General features: G+C 39.7%; 1 protein-coding gene across 1 annotated transcript in view; it reads left to right on the forward strand.

Moving 5' to 3' along the window:
* plxna2 (plexin A2) overlaps positions 1-19,649 on the forward strand; it is a 205,948-nt gene that overhangs the window by 152,140 nt on the left and 34,159 nt on the right. Inside the window, exons 13-17 of the mRNA XM_046869113.1 lie at positions 4,426-4,577; positions 8,123-8,240; positions 11,349-11,485; positions 12,628-12,795; positions 14,689-14,782. Coding sequence (XP_046725069.1) covers positions 4,426-4,577; positions 8,123-8,240; positions 11,349-11,485; positions 12,628-12,795; positions 14,689-14,782 — 669 coding nt within the window. The remainder of the gene's footprint in view (positions 1-4,425; positions 4,578-8,122; positions 8,241-11,348; positions 11,486-12,627; positions 12,796-14,688; positions 14,783-19,649) is intronic.

A 19,649-nucleotide genomic window follows, 5' to 3' on the forward strand; every position in this document is an offset into this window, starting at 1 on the left:
AAATTGAACTCAGTCATCCAAAAAGCCCAGTGCTCCCAAAACAAAATGCTTTTCCTTCACCACTCTCTCCATTCTGTCTCTCCTCCTGCTGCACATTTCAGCTGGACAGAAATTCACCCTCAGGGCCTGCTTTCTTTCTTTCTTTCTTTCTTTCTTTCTTTCTTTCTTTCTTTCTTTCTTTTTTTGCATTTTAATCTTTGCCAGCCATCAGTTAAAAGGCAGTTAAGCACAGACAGAGCGTTTAGCGTTGGCGTTTATGCAGCAAGAAACAAGTCATAATCTAAATTTTATCAAGCCTATAAAGTGTGTTCCAGCGGCAAAATGGGACATGCTCAAGCCACCATAAAACAGTCCGTGCTGGCTGGAGTAACAAATCATACCTTCATTCCTTCACCACACACTTTATTACCACTCTTATTATACACTGCAATGCGAGAGAGACAGAATTGTCAAAGGACGGAAATAAATCCAGCGTTTATGCTTGCATATATACTGTTATAAAACTTACTTCTGTTAGACAGGTGTTTTGTTCTGAGTGTCAAAATCACATTTAGCTCAGGAGCTGCTCAGATGTTATACCTATCCTTATAACCCTACTGTCTCTCCTTCCACACGTTCTCTCTCTCTCTCTCTCTCTCTCTCTCTCTCTCTCTCTCTCTCTCTCTCTCTCTCTCTTTTTGTTTCTCTCTCTCTCGCTCTCTTTTTCCCTCACACATTATTTTTGTCATTGTCTGGAGCTAAAAGCTGCCACTGTTGGAACACTACACAGTTTTAGCTCAAGGACAACATTCTTCTAGTTGAAAATATTAAAGCTGATACATAACAAAAAGCCTTTCTCCGAATTATGAGTAGAAGCACTGAGGAAGCACAAATAAGACAAATAAATGGTCGTACACGTAGAATTCACGCTGTTATCTTTGGTGCGTCGGTTTTGCTCGGTTTTTACGGCGCATAAGAATTCCCAGAGGCTCGACCATAAAATTTGGCTTCTAGCGAGGCACACAACATGCCAAATCAGCTCGTTTATAAAGGATTTTGTAATCAACAGCCTGATCCAGCATATGCAGTTAACCCCCTGCCTCTCTGGCCAGTGTGAGAAGCGGAAGTATGCCACTTTTTTTTCCTTTCTAGTGTATTAGCTTTCTTTGAATGTGACAGTCAAGGGAGTAAGGCGGGCAACGCCTGTCCTCTTAACAGGATTACACTGTGAACAGAGCCACAGGATATGCACACATAGAGAGCAGAGAGACTCGAGCCGTGCTTTACACCAGTGTATACAGTAAAGACACCACACTGGCCTCTGTGTGTGTGTGTGTGTGTGTGTGTGTGTGTGTAAAAGCAAGATGCTGTCAAGCACTCATACACATACATTTGAGTGTATGTTATCTCTGTTAGCCCCAGGGAAGCAGCTCCCTTCAGTGTGTGAAGCTGTTGGAAAGTCTGGTTCCTTTCTGCAGGCCAGAACTGGGACGGTTAATGAGGGTGAAATTGCTGTGCTACTACTACACTACTGCCCCTTGCTAAGCTCTCTGAGGATTGTGCCATTGTAGGCCGGTTATGTGCGTTTACCGAGTCTAACATCACAGTGTCCCCTCTTCAAAGCAGGATAAAGATGTTGAAAGTGTGAGCTTCCAGGCAGGAGACATGGTGGGCCGTGTAGGATAAATCACTTTCGGATGTCATGGCTGGCCAGTCACGCTCAGATCAGTGTGTTTGTTCCAGAATTTGGTCAGTAGGTCAAAGCTGTGGGCTCTTGATAAGCTGATTATAAGTTCACATTCAGGCACTACAGTGAAGCTATTGGACTCCTGAGCATGACCCTTAACCCTGACCTGCTCGGCTCAATTGTAAGGGGCTTTTGATAAAAAGATCTACCACATGTGTGAATGTCAAATGTAAATGTATTTTTATTTTTATTTTTTTATTTTTTGGTCAAGACTGAATCAGAGTCAAACTGGTATTTTGGTGTTTGTGTTTGCAGTTTAAGTAGGATTTCACATTATGCATAAGTGCACGACCCAAAAAGCATTAGCTGAGGCGATCGGGCTAAGGGTGTACTTATAAAGCATTTGCAAAATGTACACATTAGGCTAAAAAAAAGAAAGAAAAAAAAAGAAAGGTAAACAAATCTTTCATTTCGTAAGCACACACTGAAATTATGCAAATGACTCGAGCCCAGAGAACATGAAGCGGGTGCAAAATAAATAGTGAAATAATAACAAATTTTTTTTAATATTCTTTATTTCTTTTGAATTGGTAAACATGTCCATAAGCACACTGTGTTTGTTTACTTCTGTCTCCAGGCTCAGATTTGGTTCAGGCCAGATCTCTCAAATGAATTATGTTAAAAAGCCGACTTAGTTTAGTTCAGATGTATCGGATTTGTTGGTTTGGTTCATACCAAAGTGGGAATGCTGCTGTTTCATCTGCCTAAATAAACTGAATTGAAAAGGTAAATGCACCAGGGTTAAATTTAAACAAAGTAAACACTGTACACAAGAAAGCCCCATTAGCCTTAGCTTTAGACAGGGCATTCTCACCCCACATCGTCACATATCGACGCTGTGGATGTTGCGTCCGCCGGCGTCCACATCCGACGCCGAGGGTACCCTCTTCGCGTCGATTTTCGACGTACAGGGACGGGAAACCCTTCGCCGCCGACGAGATGGATGGGAGCCCCTGTGCTTCGCTTTTCAATGCAGATCGCTGTCCTATACACTTAATAATTTATTATCTATCATAATAAGTGTATAGGACTAATTTTAAAATTTCATAAAATTCTGAAGATGACCGTAACCCTAACCCTAACCCTAACCCAAACCCTAACCCTGACCCTAACTCGAACCCTAACCCTAACCCAAACCCTAACCGTAACCCGCAAATGGGGTCCCGTCCATCTGCGTCGAAAAGCAACGCGAAGGGTTTCCGTCCGATGCGTTGGCGGCGAAGGGGTACCCTCGGCGTCGGATGTGGACGCCGTCGGACGCAACATCCACAGCGTCGATATGTGACGATGTGGGGTGCGAATGTGTTGCTTTAGAGGATGAGTAAGATGTGTATTGTGCTTTTATACAGCTAGGATCATCTCACCTGTTATACCATTATCACAGCGATCCAGGACTGCATGTTTACACACTTCCCAGCAGCAGAACATTTGAACACAGCAAAAAAAAAAAAACCTGATCAAATACGCAGCCACCTGAGGCTAATCTTATCCTGTCCAAATCTCCGATCCTCCACAGATATAGACTGTTTTTGTGGTCAGCCATTTGCAATAAAGTTCCTGCCATGACAGCAGGAAGCTCTTGATCATGTTGAGTGATGAACACTCCCAGATTTTGTACTGATAGATTGTCTATTGTTGTCTAGACTCTGGAGCACATACTGCACTCTATTTCCTTTCTGACAGACTCATCTTCTGTGAGGTTTGATGTGGAATTTTTACTCTACTCTCCCAAGCTGCTCCAGCTTCCGAATAAAATCAGTCTATAAGTCTTAAACATCCTTCTTGCCTCTGTGTTTCTTCATCTAAAATGGCTAAAGTCAGATGTAGTCATGGCAGATATACTCTGATTTAGAGTTACTTTCTCACTTGCTTTTCATCCACAATGTTTGCTTTTCAAGGTGCTTCATGGCCAAGAACTAATATAAGATTCATGTATTCATGCCCTCCAGCGTTGCAGTGACGTGCTTCCTTTACATCCTGAACAATTAATGTCCACTAAATCGAGACTACACTGCCGCAGTCCCACTGGGTCGTGTAGGCTCAGTTCTCCCGGGGTACTTTGAGTGAGATTACAGAACGGGACTAGTTGCAGATCAGTGAGCAGTCACGGCCTAAGAACTGTAGTTGAATTGCTTCTACTTTTGCATGCCCGCCCACTAATGGTTTATTGATTGTGTATGTAGTGGACTGTTGAGTGCACACGTCCCTCTCTCTACCTCTATCTCTTACTCTTTCCCATCTGCCTGTCCTTTCTGGAGAAGCGCCAGTACTGAGGGATTGATGCACTCAGGGGTTTTAACAGCACAGAAGGCTGCATGCCACCCCAGAGCCAAGGTCATGCTGTGCTGCCATATTGTATTTTATGAGAAGATGGGCAGCAATAAGTACTGATATGGACTCATGGTTGATTTATCGCCCTTGGCGACAGCATGCAGATCTTATTCAAGCAGGTCTCCAGAATTTCTTTTTTTTCGTTGTCATTTGTTGATAAATTTTTAGAGACTTTTATATCCTACATAAGATTGTACCCATGGGTGGTCTCAACACAATCAAGTGTGTGAATATGTGAAAAGTGTTTTTTGCATGAAATTCAACAGTTTGTAGTAACATATTGCTGTAAAAATTTTATAGTATTAAAGTATTAATTCTGTATTAGATCTGCCATTAGCTTTATTCTCTTTTTTTTTCTTTTCATACAGGTGACCCCAGTAGCTGGGCCTCCAGAAGGAGGCACCAGGGTGACTATTCGTGGGGTGAATCTGGGTCTGTCTTTTGCTGAAATGGAAAATAACGTGCAGGTAGCAGGAGTGCGGTGTACCCCGAAAGAGGACGGCTACATCATTGCAGAACAGTGAGTCTTCAAATAACCACAAAGAAAATCCTGAATCCACACTGAGCTGATCTGCTTGAACCAGGTTATTTTCAGAATGCCAATCCTTCTTCTGAATGAAACCGTGTCATGACTGGAACAAAAAAATCTAGTTTAGCTCATCGTTGATCTGTCTCAAAATAGAATGCACTGAAAAAACACAATGTCCTACATTAACCCCTACTGCACAGTAGAGACTAAAAAAACGAATCAGTTACAAATAAAACTAACACACTGGAAGACAACATAGTTTGCAGACTAGCCTGAGTCCAAAGCAGCCAATTAGAGCTGTCATAGCTCAAAGATGTGCTAGCCACTCCATAAGGGATGTTCAGGGGGTTCTGCTGTGCTCTGCTGAACCTGCTGGCAGTTTTCCTCACACAGGAACGTTTTTACAATAAGGCAGTACAAACAGCTCATAATGGATGGCTATCCTGAAGATTACATTTGCAGCCATCTCCAGCAGAGGGGGAAAAAAAGGCTAATTAGTGCAGACACAGACCTGGCTAGTCTCCTTCCGCTGGGAGATTGCTACCCACCCATTCTTACACTCCCGCACTCCTCAATAATCACTCAGCATCTGTTTATGTTTTCTTGTTTGCTGAATGGCTAGTTAAACCAGCTTTTACAAGTTTATGCAAATATCTCCAATCAGCAAAAACCCTTTCTGAATACAGAAAAATATAAAAAAAAAATAGCATCGTTGATGCTATTACCTTTAATCTGAAAATATTCCAAATATCAATTTTATTTTAACTTACCTTTTCTTTCTTAAATTATTTTAATTAAATTAAACAATGCTACTACTGAACTCTTCAAAAGGATTAGTTAATAAACATGCCATTACTAGATTAACTACAAATTAGTTACTGTATACTAGTATACACCTTGATTAAAGTACCTTATACCTGATATATTATCAAGTTCTTATAAGACGTACACTTTCTTTTTAGAATGAAAAACCAAATTCACGCAAGGTCATGGGATATGTTTTTTTTACTGGTTCATTGGTTACTGGAAGATTCTTACCTGCATTTCAAGCCTGCATTTTTGTCAAGATAAACACTAAAGGCAATTTCACACTGATGCACTGGTATCCTGTTTTTTTCTTTTTTGTTGTAATAGCATCCTCGGGTATTTTATTCCAAAAAATGTGTAATTGATCTGGAGTCTTCATGCCAGAGCATGCCTCATAACATAATATGGGCCAATTAATCAATAGGTGAAGTCTGGGGCACTTGAGCAGTGTTACAGGGAAAAAAAACATTTGCCCTATCATCCAGAGGTCGTGGATTTAAATCCCACTAAAACCACAGCCATATGTGGCTAGGAAGTCCAAGAGATCAAATCTATCAATCATAACAACTCTGGTCAATAATGGGCTTCTTTGAGCTCATGTTACATGATATGATAGGTGAGACATGATAACTGGTGGGTGGGTATTAGCCAAGAGTAAAATGTTGACGAAAATTAAATGAAATTTAATTTATTATCATATTGTATTGATTACCTGCTCAAGCCCTATCACATAAACAGATACAGTATGCATTTTACTTTAGTATGGTGCGTGCTCTCAGGATTTGGGCTCAACCCTCTATTTTCTTTAAATTATTATTTTCATCAGCTCTTTGATCCAAAATGCACAAAAAATTAACAAAGAGCTTAGGACGCTGCACAGGCAGGCAAAGCCTTTTGGTGCTAATAAGGTAGGCTATTAATTAGTGACTACTGAGTATATGCACACCACCCTTCGCTCCAGTCTACACCTTTATGCCATGGGTACTGCAGTCTTATTTACACGTTCTGAAGCGTGATCACACATGGCCATTTGTAGGAAGATGCTCATGCTGAATGTACAACACGGGCTGCTACAGCGTGCCATGGCCTTTTAAGGTTGAGTGAATTACAGCGTTCTGTGAACTTTACAATTGACAGTGTTTTTATACCATGACCTTATTTCCGAGCAAATCTTTAGAGATGTAGAAGGTTAGCCTTGACTCCAAGCCTGGGATACAGCACGCTGGGTGCAGAATTTTATTTTGCTTTGTGTCTATTGTTTTTTTTTTTATTATTATTCTTGAGGATCTATAAATAGCTCCTGTCTGTGTGTCCAGCCTGGTTTTTTCCCAGTGCCTCGGTGCAGCATGTCGCAGGGGCAGGAGCAAGCCGAACAGCTGTAATTGAAATGCGTGATGTACAAGGGAGGAGATTTGTCAGTCGTCCTCTGACAGCAGTTTAATCCAAGTAGGATAGCGCTGCGGTGAATTCATTTGTATGGCGCTGTGGAGGAGTGTCAAGAGGAAATGAGGAAAACGGGGGCTACATACGATACAAGAGCCTACGAAGCAGAAATTCTCCGCTGTGTATCCTCTAGAACCATTACGTCACCCCAAGTACCATCAGCTACAGTCATTTGTCTTAGGCTGGCACAAAGTAAATGCAACAGCTCCTTAGAGCTGCTTTCAGAATGGAACAGAAATCGTGTTTGTTTCGTAGTGGAGCTACACAACTATGTATGTATTCTTAAGCTGTAGAGTAACAATAGCAGACATGCCACATGCAGTAAGCAAAGCATAATGGCATTGCATACTTTACTACTCTTCACAAGTGACAATCGATGAGTGGCACAATTTTATTATGTCATTTGATCTGGCCACCTGCCTGCACAGCTGACATCAGATCAGAGAGTATGATAAAATAGTATTGATCTGCTGCAGGTACTCACATTGATTTATACAGGCCTTCAGCTCTCTGTTAGGGGTCATATTTACGACTCGGCAGGGTGCACACGTTATGAGAATGTGGCACACTCCTGCTTTGGGGCCCGATTTCTCTTGATTGAACAGCTGTGGCATAGCAATTGAGCAGCCAATGGCAAAAATACAATGGTATTGACAGTAAATGAACTTGTTTTTTGAACTGGGCTTGTAACTGCCACCATGATTCATTATAGAGACCTGACAACATTTAACCTTGTACAGTTATGATTTGTGATGTGTTTTTTCCTTTTTTTAGCTACTGTAAAAGCACCAGCTTGTATTTCAGTTGTTTTTGCTACGTAATTTACTTCCTGTACAAAGAAAGGATGCAAAACACATACTTCTAGAAGTTGAAATATTTGATCTTTTACCTATAAATGTACAAACCCCAGATTTATGTCAATAGAAAGCAAGGGGGTTTTGCTGTGGTCTCTTCTGTTTATTAAATACCACAAGAATCTTGTGTTAGTTTTTCTGTACAAAGAAAGCTAATTTAGCTAGCATTACACCTGTTTTCCAAAACCATGTAATCTGAATTACCAGGAAGTAAAATATTGCAGTGAATATAAAACCTAAGCCTTTCCACAAAGCATATTCAAATTTAAGTTTACATTCACTGACATACACGAGGAGTAGGAGTTTTGTCTGCTAGGATTTTCATACTGCCAACACTGACACCTGCGCATTATAGAAAAGTGCCCTAGGGAAATATATATTTTTTTATATACAGTTCAGTAATTGCTGTGAATTTGATGTCAAAATTTTCAGGATCGTGTGTGAGATGGATACAGCTCCGGAAGAAACCAAGTCCGGTCCTGTTCAGCTTTGTGTGGGAGAGTGTAAGCCTGAGCTGCAGGCTCGTTCTTCCCAGCTCTATTCCTTTGTGGTAAGGATTCAATTCCCAGCATGCCTCTGAATTATGCAACAAGAACATTTTATTACTTGCTTTTATTTCGGTAGTGCTTTAATTGTTCTGCTTATAGGAGCTCATAAATAATGATGCAATGTGAATAACCAACAATGAAGTGATTATTAAGCTTTCGGTGAGGTGGGTGCTTTGTAACACTTTGAGGAAGAGTATAACAAACAAATGTTTTCTTTTCAACATTTAATGTTCATATAATGTAGGTTTCACCAAGCTTTCCGATTTTACGATACACCATGTTAACTGCTTAAAGATCCCCAAGACAACCAAATCACAACTAGGCAAATAAATGGCACGTGTATAGATCATTTAGTCTCTCCCACTGTAAAACATTTGTTTGATTGATTTGCATAATGGATAATGACATTATTTATCACATTTACTAGTTAGCAAATGTGTCTAATGCAATCCTGATGCAAAACACCCGAACTGAATCGAGTCTTTGATTGTGGACCCTTCAGACAAGCTGTTTTTATTCCCCCCAAAATTGCACAAGATTAGAAATTACAGGCTTAATTTGTCACTGCTTTTTCAGCAGAATAGGAACTGTGCTTCCTGCTTGTGAAGCAAAGTTCCTGACAGCATAATCAAATTAGTTTTTAGTATGGCGCAATTATAAATGTGTGGCACCATGGGGAAAGCACACCGAACATGGAGACAATGAAAGCTGCTAGTTGAATTAAAGGCAAGATGGCAGCCATGTTCCTCTACACCAAAAATGCACCTGAGGGGACACTTAAGCACTGCCATTCACACACACACACACACACACACACACACACACACACACACACACACACACACACACAAAATTACTCCTCCCCCCCAGCAATTAACAGCTGCCGGTTATTATCATAGCCGTTTTCATTATGAGTTTGTGGAGTCCCTTAGACTCTGGGTGTGAGTATGTGAGTGTGTGTGTGTCTGAGCATGTGCAATCTTCACCCTGGTTTTTGAAACCTGCACCTTTCGTGTCATAGTCACACACAAAATGAGCGTGTGTATAATAATGCTGCTGGACAGCAGAGTAGAATTCCTATGTGGATACCTGTTTTATAACACAAGATGAGGCAGAAAATGCTGTTAATGTATTTTTCGCCCCTGTGCATGGGGAGTCAGCCACCATCTATTTTAAGACCTGGAGTGGTGTGTTTGTGTATTTCTCCATCTGCTTGTATTCAGAGACTGTACATACTGGCTATTTTCTGTCTGCGAAATAAAATGCAGGGTAGCGCTGTGGAAAGGGGGGGAGGCGGAAAATGGAAGTGAAGTGCTTTGAAGATATTTTTCATGGATTTTAAGCATTTGTGTCCTGAACTTTCTTGCATGAGGTATCATCGCACTGGTTGGCAAAAGAGAGAAAATTTGATTTTGATTTGAGAACAATCTTTTGGGAGGCTTTACTCTGTGAAATAAAAAAATAAAAAAAATTTGTATTGGAGGTGAATGCACATGCATGGTTCATTTTTTTTTAAAAATAGGAACAATGCAGACAACTTTAGAATCATAAACATCAAGACGACAGTCAAGAAGCTTTTATTGCCATTACAACCATATATAGCTGAGGCAGTACACAGTGAAATGAGACAACATTTCTCCAGAACCCTGGTGACACATAAAACAACATAGAGCTACATCACACAACATAGAGCCTTTATAGCAAAACCCAGAGCCAAGGAATAAAGTAAGTTGTCCTTACCACATCAAGTGCATTGTGTGCAAATAGTGCAACCAGACAAGTGTGGGACAGATACATACACCACACAATAGTGCCGATCAGTAAACTTACTGTATAATAGATTACATAATACAGTACAATGTGCAAAAGAGAGAAATATAAACAAGAGTTTACTTGAAAACATGAACACAATGTTGTGCAAAAACAGCAATAGTAGCATTTAAGAGGTGCAAAACAGCACGGAAACAATCTAATATGATTCATATAATATGGGTGGTGCTGAAGACATGATGTGTATGAAGTGAAGTAAAATGAGTATGGAGTGTGTGTTCGAGTTCAGGTTGTAACAGTTCAGTTACACACAGTTGGGTGTATGTGTGTGTGTGAGAGTTTTGTACAGTTTAGTTCTGTATACTGAGGAACCTGGTGGCTTGGGGGGAAATTCACAGTCTGCTCAGTCTGGATGTGAGGGTCTGAATGCTTCAGAACCTCTTTTCTAATGGCAGTAGTGTGAAGAGTGTGTGTGTGAGGGGAGTGTGGGGTCGTCCACAATGCTGTAAGCTTTGCGTATGCAGTGTGAGGTGTAAATGTCCATGATAGAGGGGAGAGAGACTCCGATAATCTTCTCGGCTGTCCTCACTATCCTCTGTTGGCTCTTGCGATCCGAGATGTGCACCAAGCAGTGATGCAGCTGTTTAGAATGCTCTCGATGGTCCCTCTATAGAACATGGTGAGGATGGGGGAAGGAAATTGGCTTTCTTCAGCCTTCTCAGGAAGTAGAGGCGCTGCTGGGCTTTTTTGGTAATGGAGCTGGTGTTGCGTGACCAGGTGAAGTTCTTTGACAGATGAACACCAAGCAATTTGGTGCTCTTGACGATCTCCACGGAGGATCCATCAATGATCAGTGGAGAATGGCTGCTCTGTGCTCTCCTGAAGTCAACAACCATCTTTTTAGTTTTGTCAACGTTCAGGGACATGTTGTTGGCTCTATACCAGGCTATTACCTGTTGCACCTCCTCTCTGTATGCTGACTCATTATTCTTGCTGATGATACCACCACCACGGTCGTGTCAGTGGTTTGAACAGCAGTGGGCTGAGGGGTCTGAGGGCCATATAAGGCTACAAACAACAACAAAAGACAATGATATTTGTTAATCCAAAAATGTGACACTGGTGCAGTCATGTGACATGATCTGGTGAGAATTAGGAAATTAAATGTGTTTTTATCACTGAACTTTTTGAAACCTGTTTTCTCTTTCTCTCTCTCTCTCTCTCTCTCTCTCTCTCTCTCTCTCTCTCTCTCTCTCTCTCTCTCTCTCTCTCTCTCTCTCTCTCTCTCTCTCTCTCTCTCTCTGGCTTGTTCTTCCTGTCTATTTATCTTTTTAACCCAGACACCATCTGTAACTGGGCTATCACCCAGTCGAGGTCCAGAGTCAGGGGGCACTAAGGTAACCATCATTGGAGAGAATCTGGGTGCAGGAAGCAGTGTCAGAGTTATGTTCGGGAATCAGACCTGCGAGTTCTATGAGTAAGAACTTGTCTTTTTCAGACATCTGTAATAGACCACAATTGTGGTATAGTTACCTATATGTATGTATGTATGCATATATGTTTTCTTGTACAGCCATAATACAATCATCTAAATTACAATCACACTATAACCTTATAGACCATTTCATATCATGTATCATATACCAGATAAATGTGTCAAAATGATTATATCTGTATAATAATCTTGGTTTGCACAAGATTTTGTGTTACAAGATATATTTGTATTGCCTAAATTATATTTTGATTAGAGTTTATATCAGAAATGTAATCCCAGCTATTTCTAATCATGTTTTATCTGCTTGAATAAATGATGTAGATGAAGTCAACTTAATTGTTATAAATAAAACTGAAAAAAATGAACTTAATGTAAATAGAGTAGCAAAATAATGATTTGGAGAAAATTGGCATTCTCATCCAGGGCAAAACAGAAAGAAATATTTTATGTGGTTGCAGTTTTTAATATATATTTGCTATTTATATTTTCTATTTAAAGAAAGAGCATATTGAACAGGAAAGCAACAATTAAATGTACAATTTACTAAAGGTCAAATAAATGGTTTATTGTTGAGTTATGAAGCTTTGGCACAGGAGACTATTTCTAACCCTGCTAAATAAACATCTCCATAATGACACATATTTTAATTTGTTTTTGTGCAGCATCTACTAAGCAATGACTGTATGCAAGTTACTAAAGTAAGAGCACATTAATATAAATTTGGCTTGCAGCTTGAAGAGTGGTGGTAAAGAAAATGAACTCGAACATTTACATTTAGTGTGGGATAATATAGAAAAATAGTCCTTCTGACATACTAATAGTCATCAATATAATAATGCTGTAAGGTTTTATACTTGATTCTGTTGAAGATTTAGTCAAATTTTTCTCTTCGTTCAATGCAGGAGAACAAAAGTGTGTGTTTATGTGTGTACGAAAGCATTGAGAGGAATAATCACTCGGAGAACGGCTCATGCATAATAGCTGCAAATAGGAAATGAAACAGAGAGCAGGCTTATTGTAATAATGGTGTAGGCAGGTATAATGCATGCTAATAGCTTATTAGCATTTGTGTAACTCATGGCAATATCACCTTTAAGTTATGTGTGTGTTATTTTGTCCTACAGGCGGACCATGATGGAGATTGTGTGCTACTCTGCTCCTTCTCTGACTGGGGTGGGCCCAGTGCAGATCACTGTAAGTGTGGATCATGCCCAGGTGAAGGAGAAACTCACTTTTGAGTACATTGATGATCCAACTGTACAGCGCATTGAGCCTGAATGGAGCATTGCAAGGTAACAGCGTCTGTCTCCTCTTCTGGATTTGTACAACTGCACACAGTGCATAAATATACCTAATAGTCTTAAGCACCTCTCCCTAGGAGTGAAAACATAAATGTGGAAGTTTCTTTTCTTGTGGATCAGTTGAAATCAATGTCAGTGAAAGGAGCCACTATAGAAAGGTCTCAGTGTGTGTGTCCATCTGGTGCTGGCTGCCCCTGAATATGCCACTGCAGGGCTGACAGGTCTGAAATTAGCACGGCCGACAAGCGTTTTGCACAGGACATGGAAGGAGATGCGCAGAACATGTGGCAGAGGTGTGAGCATGCAGCAGATGGCATGGAAATGAATTTCAGTGTGAGACCTTACAGCAGGACCCCAGGACACAGAGAAGATAGGGAAAGAGAGAAGAAAAGGTGTTTTCATTTAGAGAAAAAAGGCATTAGTAGCATGTTCTGCAGGCATTGTTTGTGAAGTACTGTAAATCGATTTGTTGGGAAAGCATTAAACATTATACAGGATAGTGTTCTAATTTTCAAATGAGTCTAAAATATACAAAGCGATAGAGACAGAACTAAAAATAAATGCACTTATGAATGATGTAACAGCCCTCTCTTCACCTTTAGTCCTGAACAGTTGGAGTCCAACATTCATTCTCCTGCTGATAAACAAATTAGGCAGAGGCTAGTGTATGACCCAAAATGTGTGAGCGCCAGCTTCTCCTTCACCTTCAAACTCAAACCTGAATATTTAAGGACCAGAGGAGTTTACTATAGCTGGTCAGGGAAGTTTATTTTCATGGTATCTCATGGTATGTTGTAAAGGTACAATAGATGTTTGAGTGACAAATGCATTTTTAACATATGGGACAGGCTTTTAAGAAAATAAACTGGTAGTTAGATTGTGAAGAGAAATGTCTAAGTGACAGCATAAATGCAGTAATTTACTTTCAACTGGCTAATTGCTTCCATTCTTTTACACACATTTGCATTTTTGCTCTAATCATTCCTTAAGTATCCTGTCTATGTCAGATAACAATGATTATATACAGTGTGTGTGTATATATATATATATATATATATATATATATATATATATATATATATATATATATACACATTCATTGTTCATTGTTATCTGACATAGACAGGATACTCTGTGTGTGTGTGTGTGTGTGTGTGTGTGTGTGTGTGTGTGTGTATTTACACATATATACATACCTACCTGTCAGAGTACTAATGAATGAATGATTGCTGTACTCTAATTCAGCTTTTCTACTCTGACTGCATTTATTTTTTTAGTTAGCAGCTAGATCAAATACTACATAGAAATCAGTCACCTATAATGACAGAAAAAAGCACTATTACTATTGCTCAGGAAGTGCCCTGAATACTCTCTGTGTTAAGACAGATTAGTCAAGATCTGACCATGCCAGGCCGGAGAGCATCTGTAGCATTTTCACTGTGCCATCAGAGTCATGTCATCAGAGCGTCGCTAAAACAAAAAAAAACATATGGTTCTCTACTTCAAGCCAAGCACGGCTAATAGAGTGGATCTGGGAAATATCTTGTGACATTTTGCAAAGTGCAAGCTGCAACTTTCTTTCTCCAACCTGTGCATTGTTGCCTATAATTAAACCCTGGACAACACCGGAATGTAAACTAGGATCATTGTAGTTCCTGCTCCTTTGGTGTTTCCAAAGGCACATCTGTTGTGTTTGATTACATCTGCTGAAGCCGGTTAAAAGCATTTTTAATCATTACCTTTTCTCAAGCTTATAATCTTCACAGCACCATTTGACAGGAGAGCACATTTTTAATGGTGGGTCTATGAGTTAAAGTAAAGAACATGCTGGAAGTTAACTTTCTGTTCAAGGTGTAAAACTGGCCATGTTTGTTTTTGTTCTAGTGGACACACTCCTCTTGTGGTGACCGGAACTAACTTGGATGTGGTCCAGGAGCCCAGAATACGAGTCAAGTATGGCGGACATGAAACAGTAAACGTATGTAGCAATAAAATATTTTTTCCTCATTTCTTGCTTTTTTTAATCCTTGATCCTGTCTTTTTACAATGACCTCAAATACCTTAATTACCTCAAGTCCCTATCTTTAAGTAGAATCTATTGTGTAGGGTTTTGTATTAGAAGAGAATAACTATTGAAACCAAAATTGTATCAACAGCCTTGAGCATCAACATGTTTTTTTCTGTTGGTTAGAGCTTATTATTGTTGAATTATTGACGCAAACATGTGACAGAGCACATTTTACACTGCATTTATACTTTATTGTTACACAAATAGTACAGATCAGCCCTGAATTTGGAGCTATGTATCTCTGCAAGTGACTTGACTGCTCGTCTGAATAATTTATTGCCTACAATGAGGTTTGCAAGAAACCGTTGCTTAATTGGATCGTTTTCACCACTACAAGGTGCAGAGTGGGGCTGCTTTGGTCATTTCCTTCTATTCCGAGTAAAACTGTGAAATGCATCAGCGTTCTCTGTATGTGTTTAATAGCATACTCAGTGTGTAAAGGAGAAGAGTGAGGTTGGGAACATGTTCTTCCTTGATCACCGGACAATTAACTATATTTACTTGCCTTCATCAGCATAACAAGGGCTTGTGGTAATCAGAGTAAGGCACCGAATCATTATAAATCATGGTTCTTTCTTTAGTCCTGAAAATGCACATTTATTGAGGGAAAGGTTTTTTTCTGGAAAGTGGAAGTGTTTGTGGGAGTGGATAAGTGGGTGATCTCAGCTAGCGCAGAGGGAGATAGAGTCTGAAAACTTGCCTTGTCACACAGTGTGATGACAGCATGCCTACACAGCCATGTTATAAGTAAGATATAAAACTAGAGCTTTTAAGGGAAATAACCAATGCCAGAATGCAAACATCAGGCTGAATATGTTTCCAATAAAAGGACATTGAGAATAGTTCTATACCTTAAAAAAAAAATATTAATTAAAGAAAGACGAATGATAGTGTTACCATTTACATTGTAACATCCACCAAATCATTCCTTCTTAAAGGCTTTTTTTTTACTGCTGAAATTAAAAGACAATTTTAGATCCAAATGACTTATTTTGTCAGAAAAATCAACAAAGCAGTTCAAGAATTCAGCGGCATTGTGGTATCATTGTGGTATTATTACAGTGTATTAAAGCCAGTATGTATTAATGAGGATCACAAATTGATTAACATTGCTAAATTTGTAGAAAGCACACCACTGTAAATAAAATCCAGAAACACACAGACCCCAAATGACATTATATGCCTTATTTAAATTTGTTTTCTTGCCATGTTTATTTTGTGTGGCATGCTGAAGGGTTATTATCTCTTATGTATCTTCATGAATCACTTATATCTCTTACTTTTAAACCATTCTGTGGTTATATTTGTATAATAGTTTTTTTTTATTTAGATTTCTGATGATGTACTATAGTATGAGACACCTTGAGACATTTTCATGACTAGACGAGTCCATTTGCAGATAATGATTATCTGTAGGAGAAAGAACTCATGCATCTGTATGATTTTGTCAGGTATGAATTCTTCATCCATACCTGTGCATAGTAAATTCCCCCTAAAGCATTCTTATCAAATAAGGTAAAAAACAGGAAAAAGGTCCAGAATGACAGAATCTTCATGCTGCAGCATGCTTCACACACCCGTGAGTTTTTTCACCTCTGCTGAAATATGGTTGTAGGGTGGCCACTGCCTGATTTGTCAGGTTATTTTTCTGTTCCTCGCTCTCTTACTCTCATTCTTTTCCTCGCTATATATCTTTCTTTACAACTGCGAAAAGAAGCAAGGAAGAAGAAAAAAAAAAGAAGCTCAATCTATCCCACCTCCCCAACCTGTCTGTTCATTCACTATAGAACAGCTTTGATTCCATGGCCTGAAAGGGTGAATTTTTATTAACTGCTGAGGTTACAATTATAGCGCTCTTCATCCCTCCCTCTCGCCTTTTGTCGTTGAGGAGAGGCAAACAGTGGAACATCCTGGCAATCAGAGCAGAGAGCCTGTCAATGCAGCCTTCAAATTGTCACCTGCCTCCTGCCCAAATTGCTTCTCCTCGCCTCTCATCCTCCCCCCCTTGCCTTACCTGGCAGAATTCTCAAAAGCTACTGCAAAATTGGAGACAATTGCCTTTGTGCATGTAGCCGTACCTGTCACATGCCTACAATGGAGACATTAATCATTGTCCTGATTATAGGTGGAAAGACTTTTTTTTCCCCTCCATCGCTCCATTTTCTTTCTGCGCAGAAAAGTGAAAAGAGGCACTGGGCCCATGGAATGGCAGGAAGAGACAATAATGATGCGAGGAGATGGATTTCTTAAAGTGTTATCAGTCGCTATCTTAGCTGATCAGAACAGCACTTCTGCACAGCTCTGAAGGGTAGCACTTCAGAAACACATGCAATCAGACGATGTTCCCAGCAATCAGTGTCAGAGACCTCCTCAGACACCACTCTTAAAAGAACACCAACTCAAACAGATGACAAAAAAGACGCATGGCTTCTGCACCCCTTCACCAGGTCAGCATACAGCAAACTGTGTGCATATGGAGTTGCATATAATTCATACAGTTGAATTATTTAAGATTTTGTAGTAGTATTAGTCACCCGGTCATGTACATGTGGAACGACAGGCAACAAAAGGCATTATTTAGTGTCTACCTCAAGTTTTTCTCTGATCCTGATCTTTCCCAATGGAGCACGGGTGCATTTGAGATACAAAAAAAACAGTGGCGGTTAAGAGAGTTTCTATGGTTTCTATTAATTTAACTGATTCCTGGTATATAACACTATCAAAATTTAGTATGTAGGTTTTTTGTATTATTGATTTTGTTTATTTATTTAGTTTGTTGTTATTTTATTTAAAGCAAAGAAAAAAAACCTTTGGCTTATAAACAGCGGTGAAAGAAGCTAAAATATTACTCCAGTAAAATCATAGATACTTCTATTGCATTTCTACTAGAGTGAAGTAACAAAAGTACTTTTGCAAAAAGGAAAAGTTAATTTTAAAAGTACTTCCACTATTAATCCACTGTACAGCTTGACCCTGACGCCGATATTCAATATTAGTGCATTGCTTCCGTCTTGTTTTTCGCACCCACCTGCTACTATAAGCACATATGACAATAGCACACATGATTGTATAGTGCAAACAACAGAATGGGAAGAACTGCTTATTTTGACACATTAGAGTAATAAGAGTGGAGTAATCGCTAGCATTTTTCCTCAGCATATAATTTATCTCCATTGATCCTAAATCTATAATTCATTCTAGACTGCTTTATTCAATTTTGGACATTTGCTTTCCTTGACTGGAAGATTGTGTGAAAAGGTGTGTATCTGTAGTGAGGGGGAACAAATGCATGAATGCCTAAAGTGAGCAGATATGTGGCAAAAGCAAGCAGACGATTCGGAGCAGATGGTAGAGTGAACCAGCAATAAAATGCTAATGCAAGTTTGGTTTCAGGCAGCATAAAGCATGTTGCTGTGGTAGCATCTGTCTCTGCTCCTTGTCACATGGCACATTCGATAAGGGGGAAAAAAAGAACAACATAAAAGGAACAGCTAGTAGATTCGGATTGTATAGCAGAACCCCAGTAGCACAAGAATACTAGATTTCATTGTGTGACGTTTCAAGTTTTTTTAAATTTTATTTTTTGATATGTTTTGTATATTTTGTATGTTATATGTTTTGAAGTGGTAGGTGACTGGATAAGATGTCGAACAGAAGGTCATGGAATCAAATCCAAGTACCACCAAGCTGCCAGTGCTGGGCCCTTGAGCAAGCCCCTTAACACTTAATTGCTCAGCTGTATAACTGAGATAACTGTAATTCGCACTGTAAAATGACATCTAAGTGCTATAAATGTAAAAGTATAACAGCCAGATGTTGCTTACATGGAAGATGGTAGCTTAATGGTGAAGGCATTGGACTTTGGCTCCAAAGGTTGTGAGATCAAATCCCAGCCGCACCAAGCTACCACTGCTGGGCCCCTGAGTAAGGCCCCTTCCCTGTAGCTGCTCAGTTGTAGAAATAAGATAAATGTAGGCTGCACTGAATAAGTGTGTCTGCCAAAAGTGTAATGTTTATTTGACACGCATTTATCGAGGCACCGTTTCAGCTGTGACATCTAAGTGACAAGAGTCCAGAGAGTTGGGAGTGGTTTGATATCATAGTATGGTTCATTTTCAGACATGCTGATACCCTTATAACCAGTCTGTCATGCTGGAGATACGGTGATCGTAACTGCTTTAGCATAATGCAAAAATGTTTCTATTCAGCAGTCAGTGTTTGGCACAAGGCGATACCACGGCCCTGTATCAGTCCACCCACACAGCTGTAATGCTCGATCTGTGTTTCTGTCAACATGCATTCGGGATGAAGCTCACTCTTGTCTGAAACCAGAGAATGCAAAACAGGCTGTTCTATAGATGAGGCCAAGACAGCACAGCGTCCAGAACAGCAAACCTGCCACCTCCTTTCTACAAAAAAAAACCCCTATAGTTATATTTACCCCAGTTTTTTTTTTTACTTTGCCTTGGCAGAGATCTGGGTTCCATGTCATTATTCCTTTTTTCCAAGCTTTATTTTAGCGTTTGATGAGGCTAAAATTGCTGAAGGACAAACTCTATCTTGAAAAACAGCGGCACCGATTGTCCTGTGTTTAGCCTCCTTAAAGACTGAGTACAGAAACAAGGGCAAATAATATTAAAATGAGATTCACCCATATGCTCTCTGGCTGTTTAAAATCAAGTTTGTGTGGCCAAAGGGAGTTTGTAGTAATCACCCTGGTTACCATGCAGGCCAAAACAACAGGTATAGGGGTGTGATGTTTGCTGTGCTTTGAAGA

This window comes from Silurus meridionalis, chromosome 16 (assembly GCF_014805685.1).
Source record: "Silurus meridionalis isolate SWU-2019-XX chromosome 16, ASM1480568v1, whole genome shotgun sequence".
Classification (NCBI taxonomy): Eukaryota; Metazoa; Chordata; class Actinopteri; order Siluriformes; family Siluridae; genus Silurus; species Silurus meridionalis.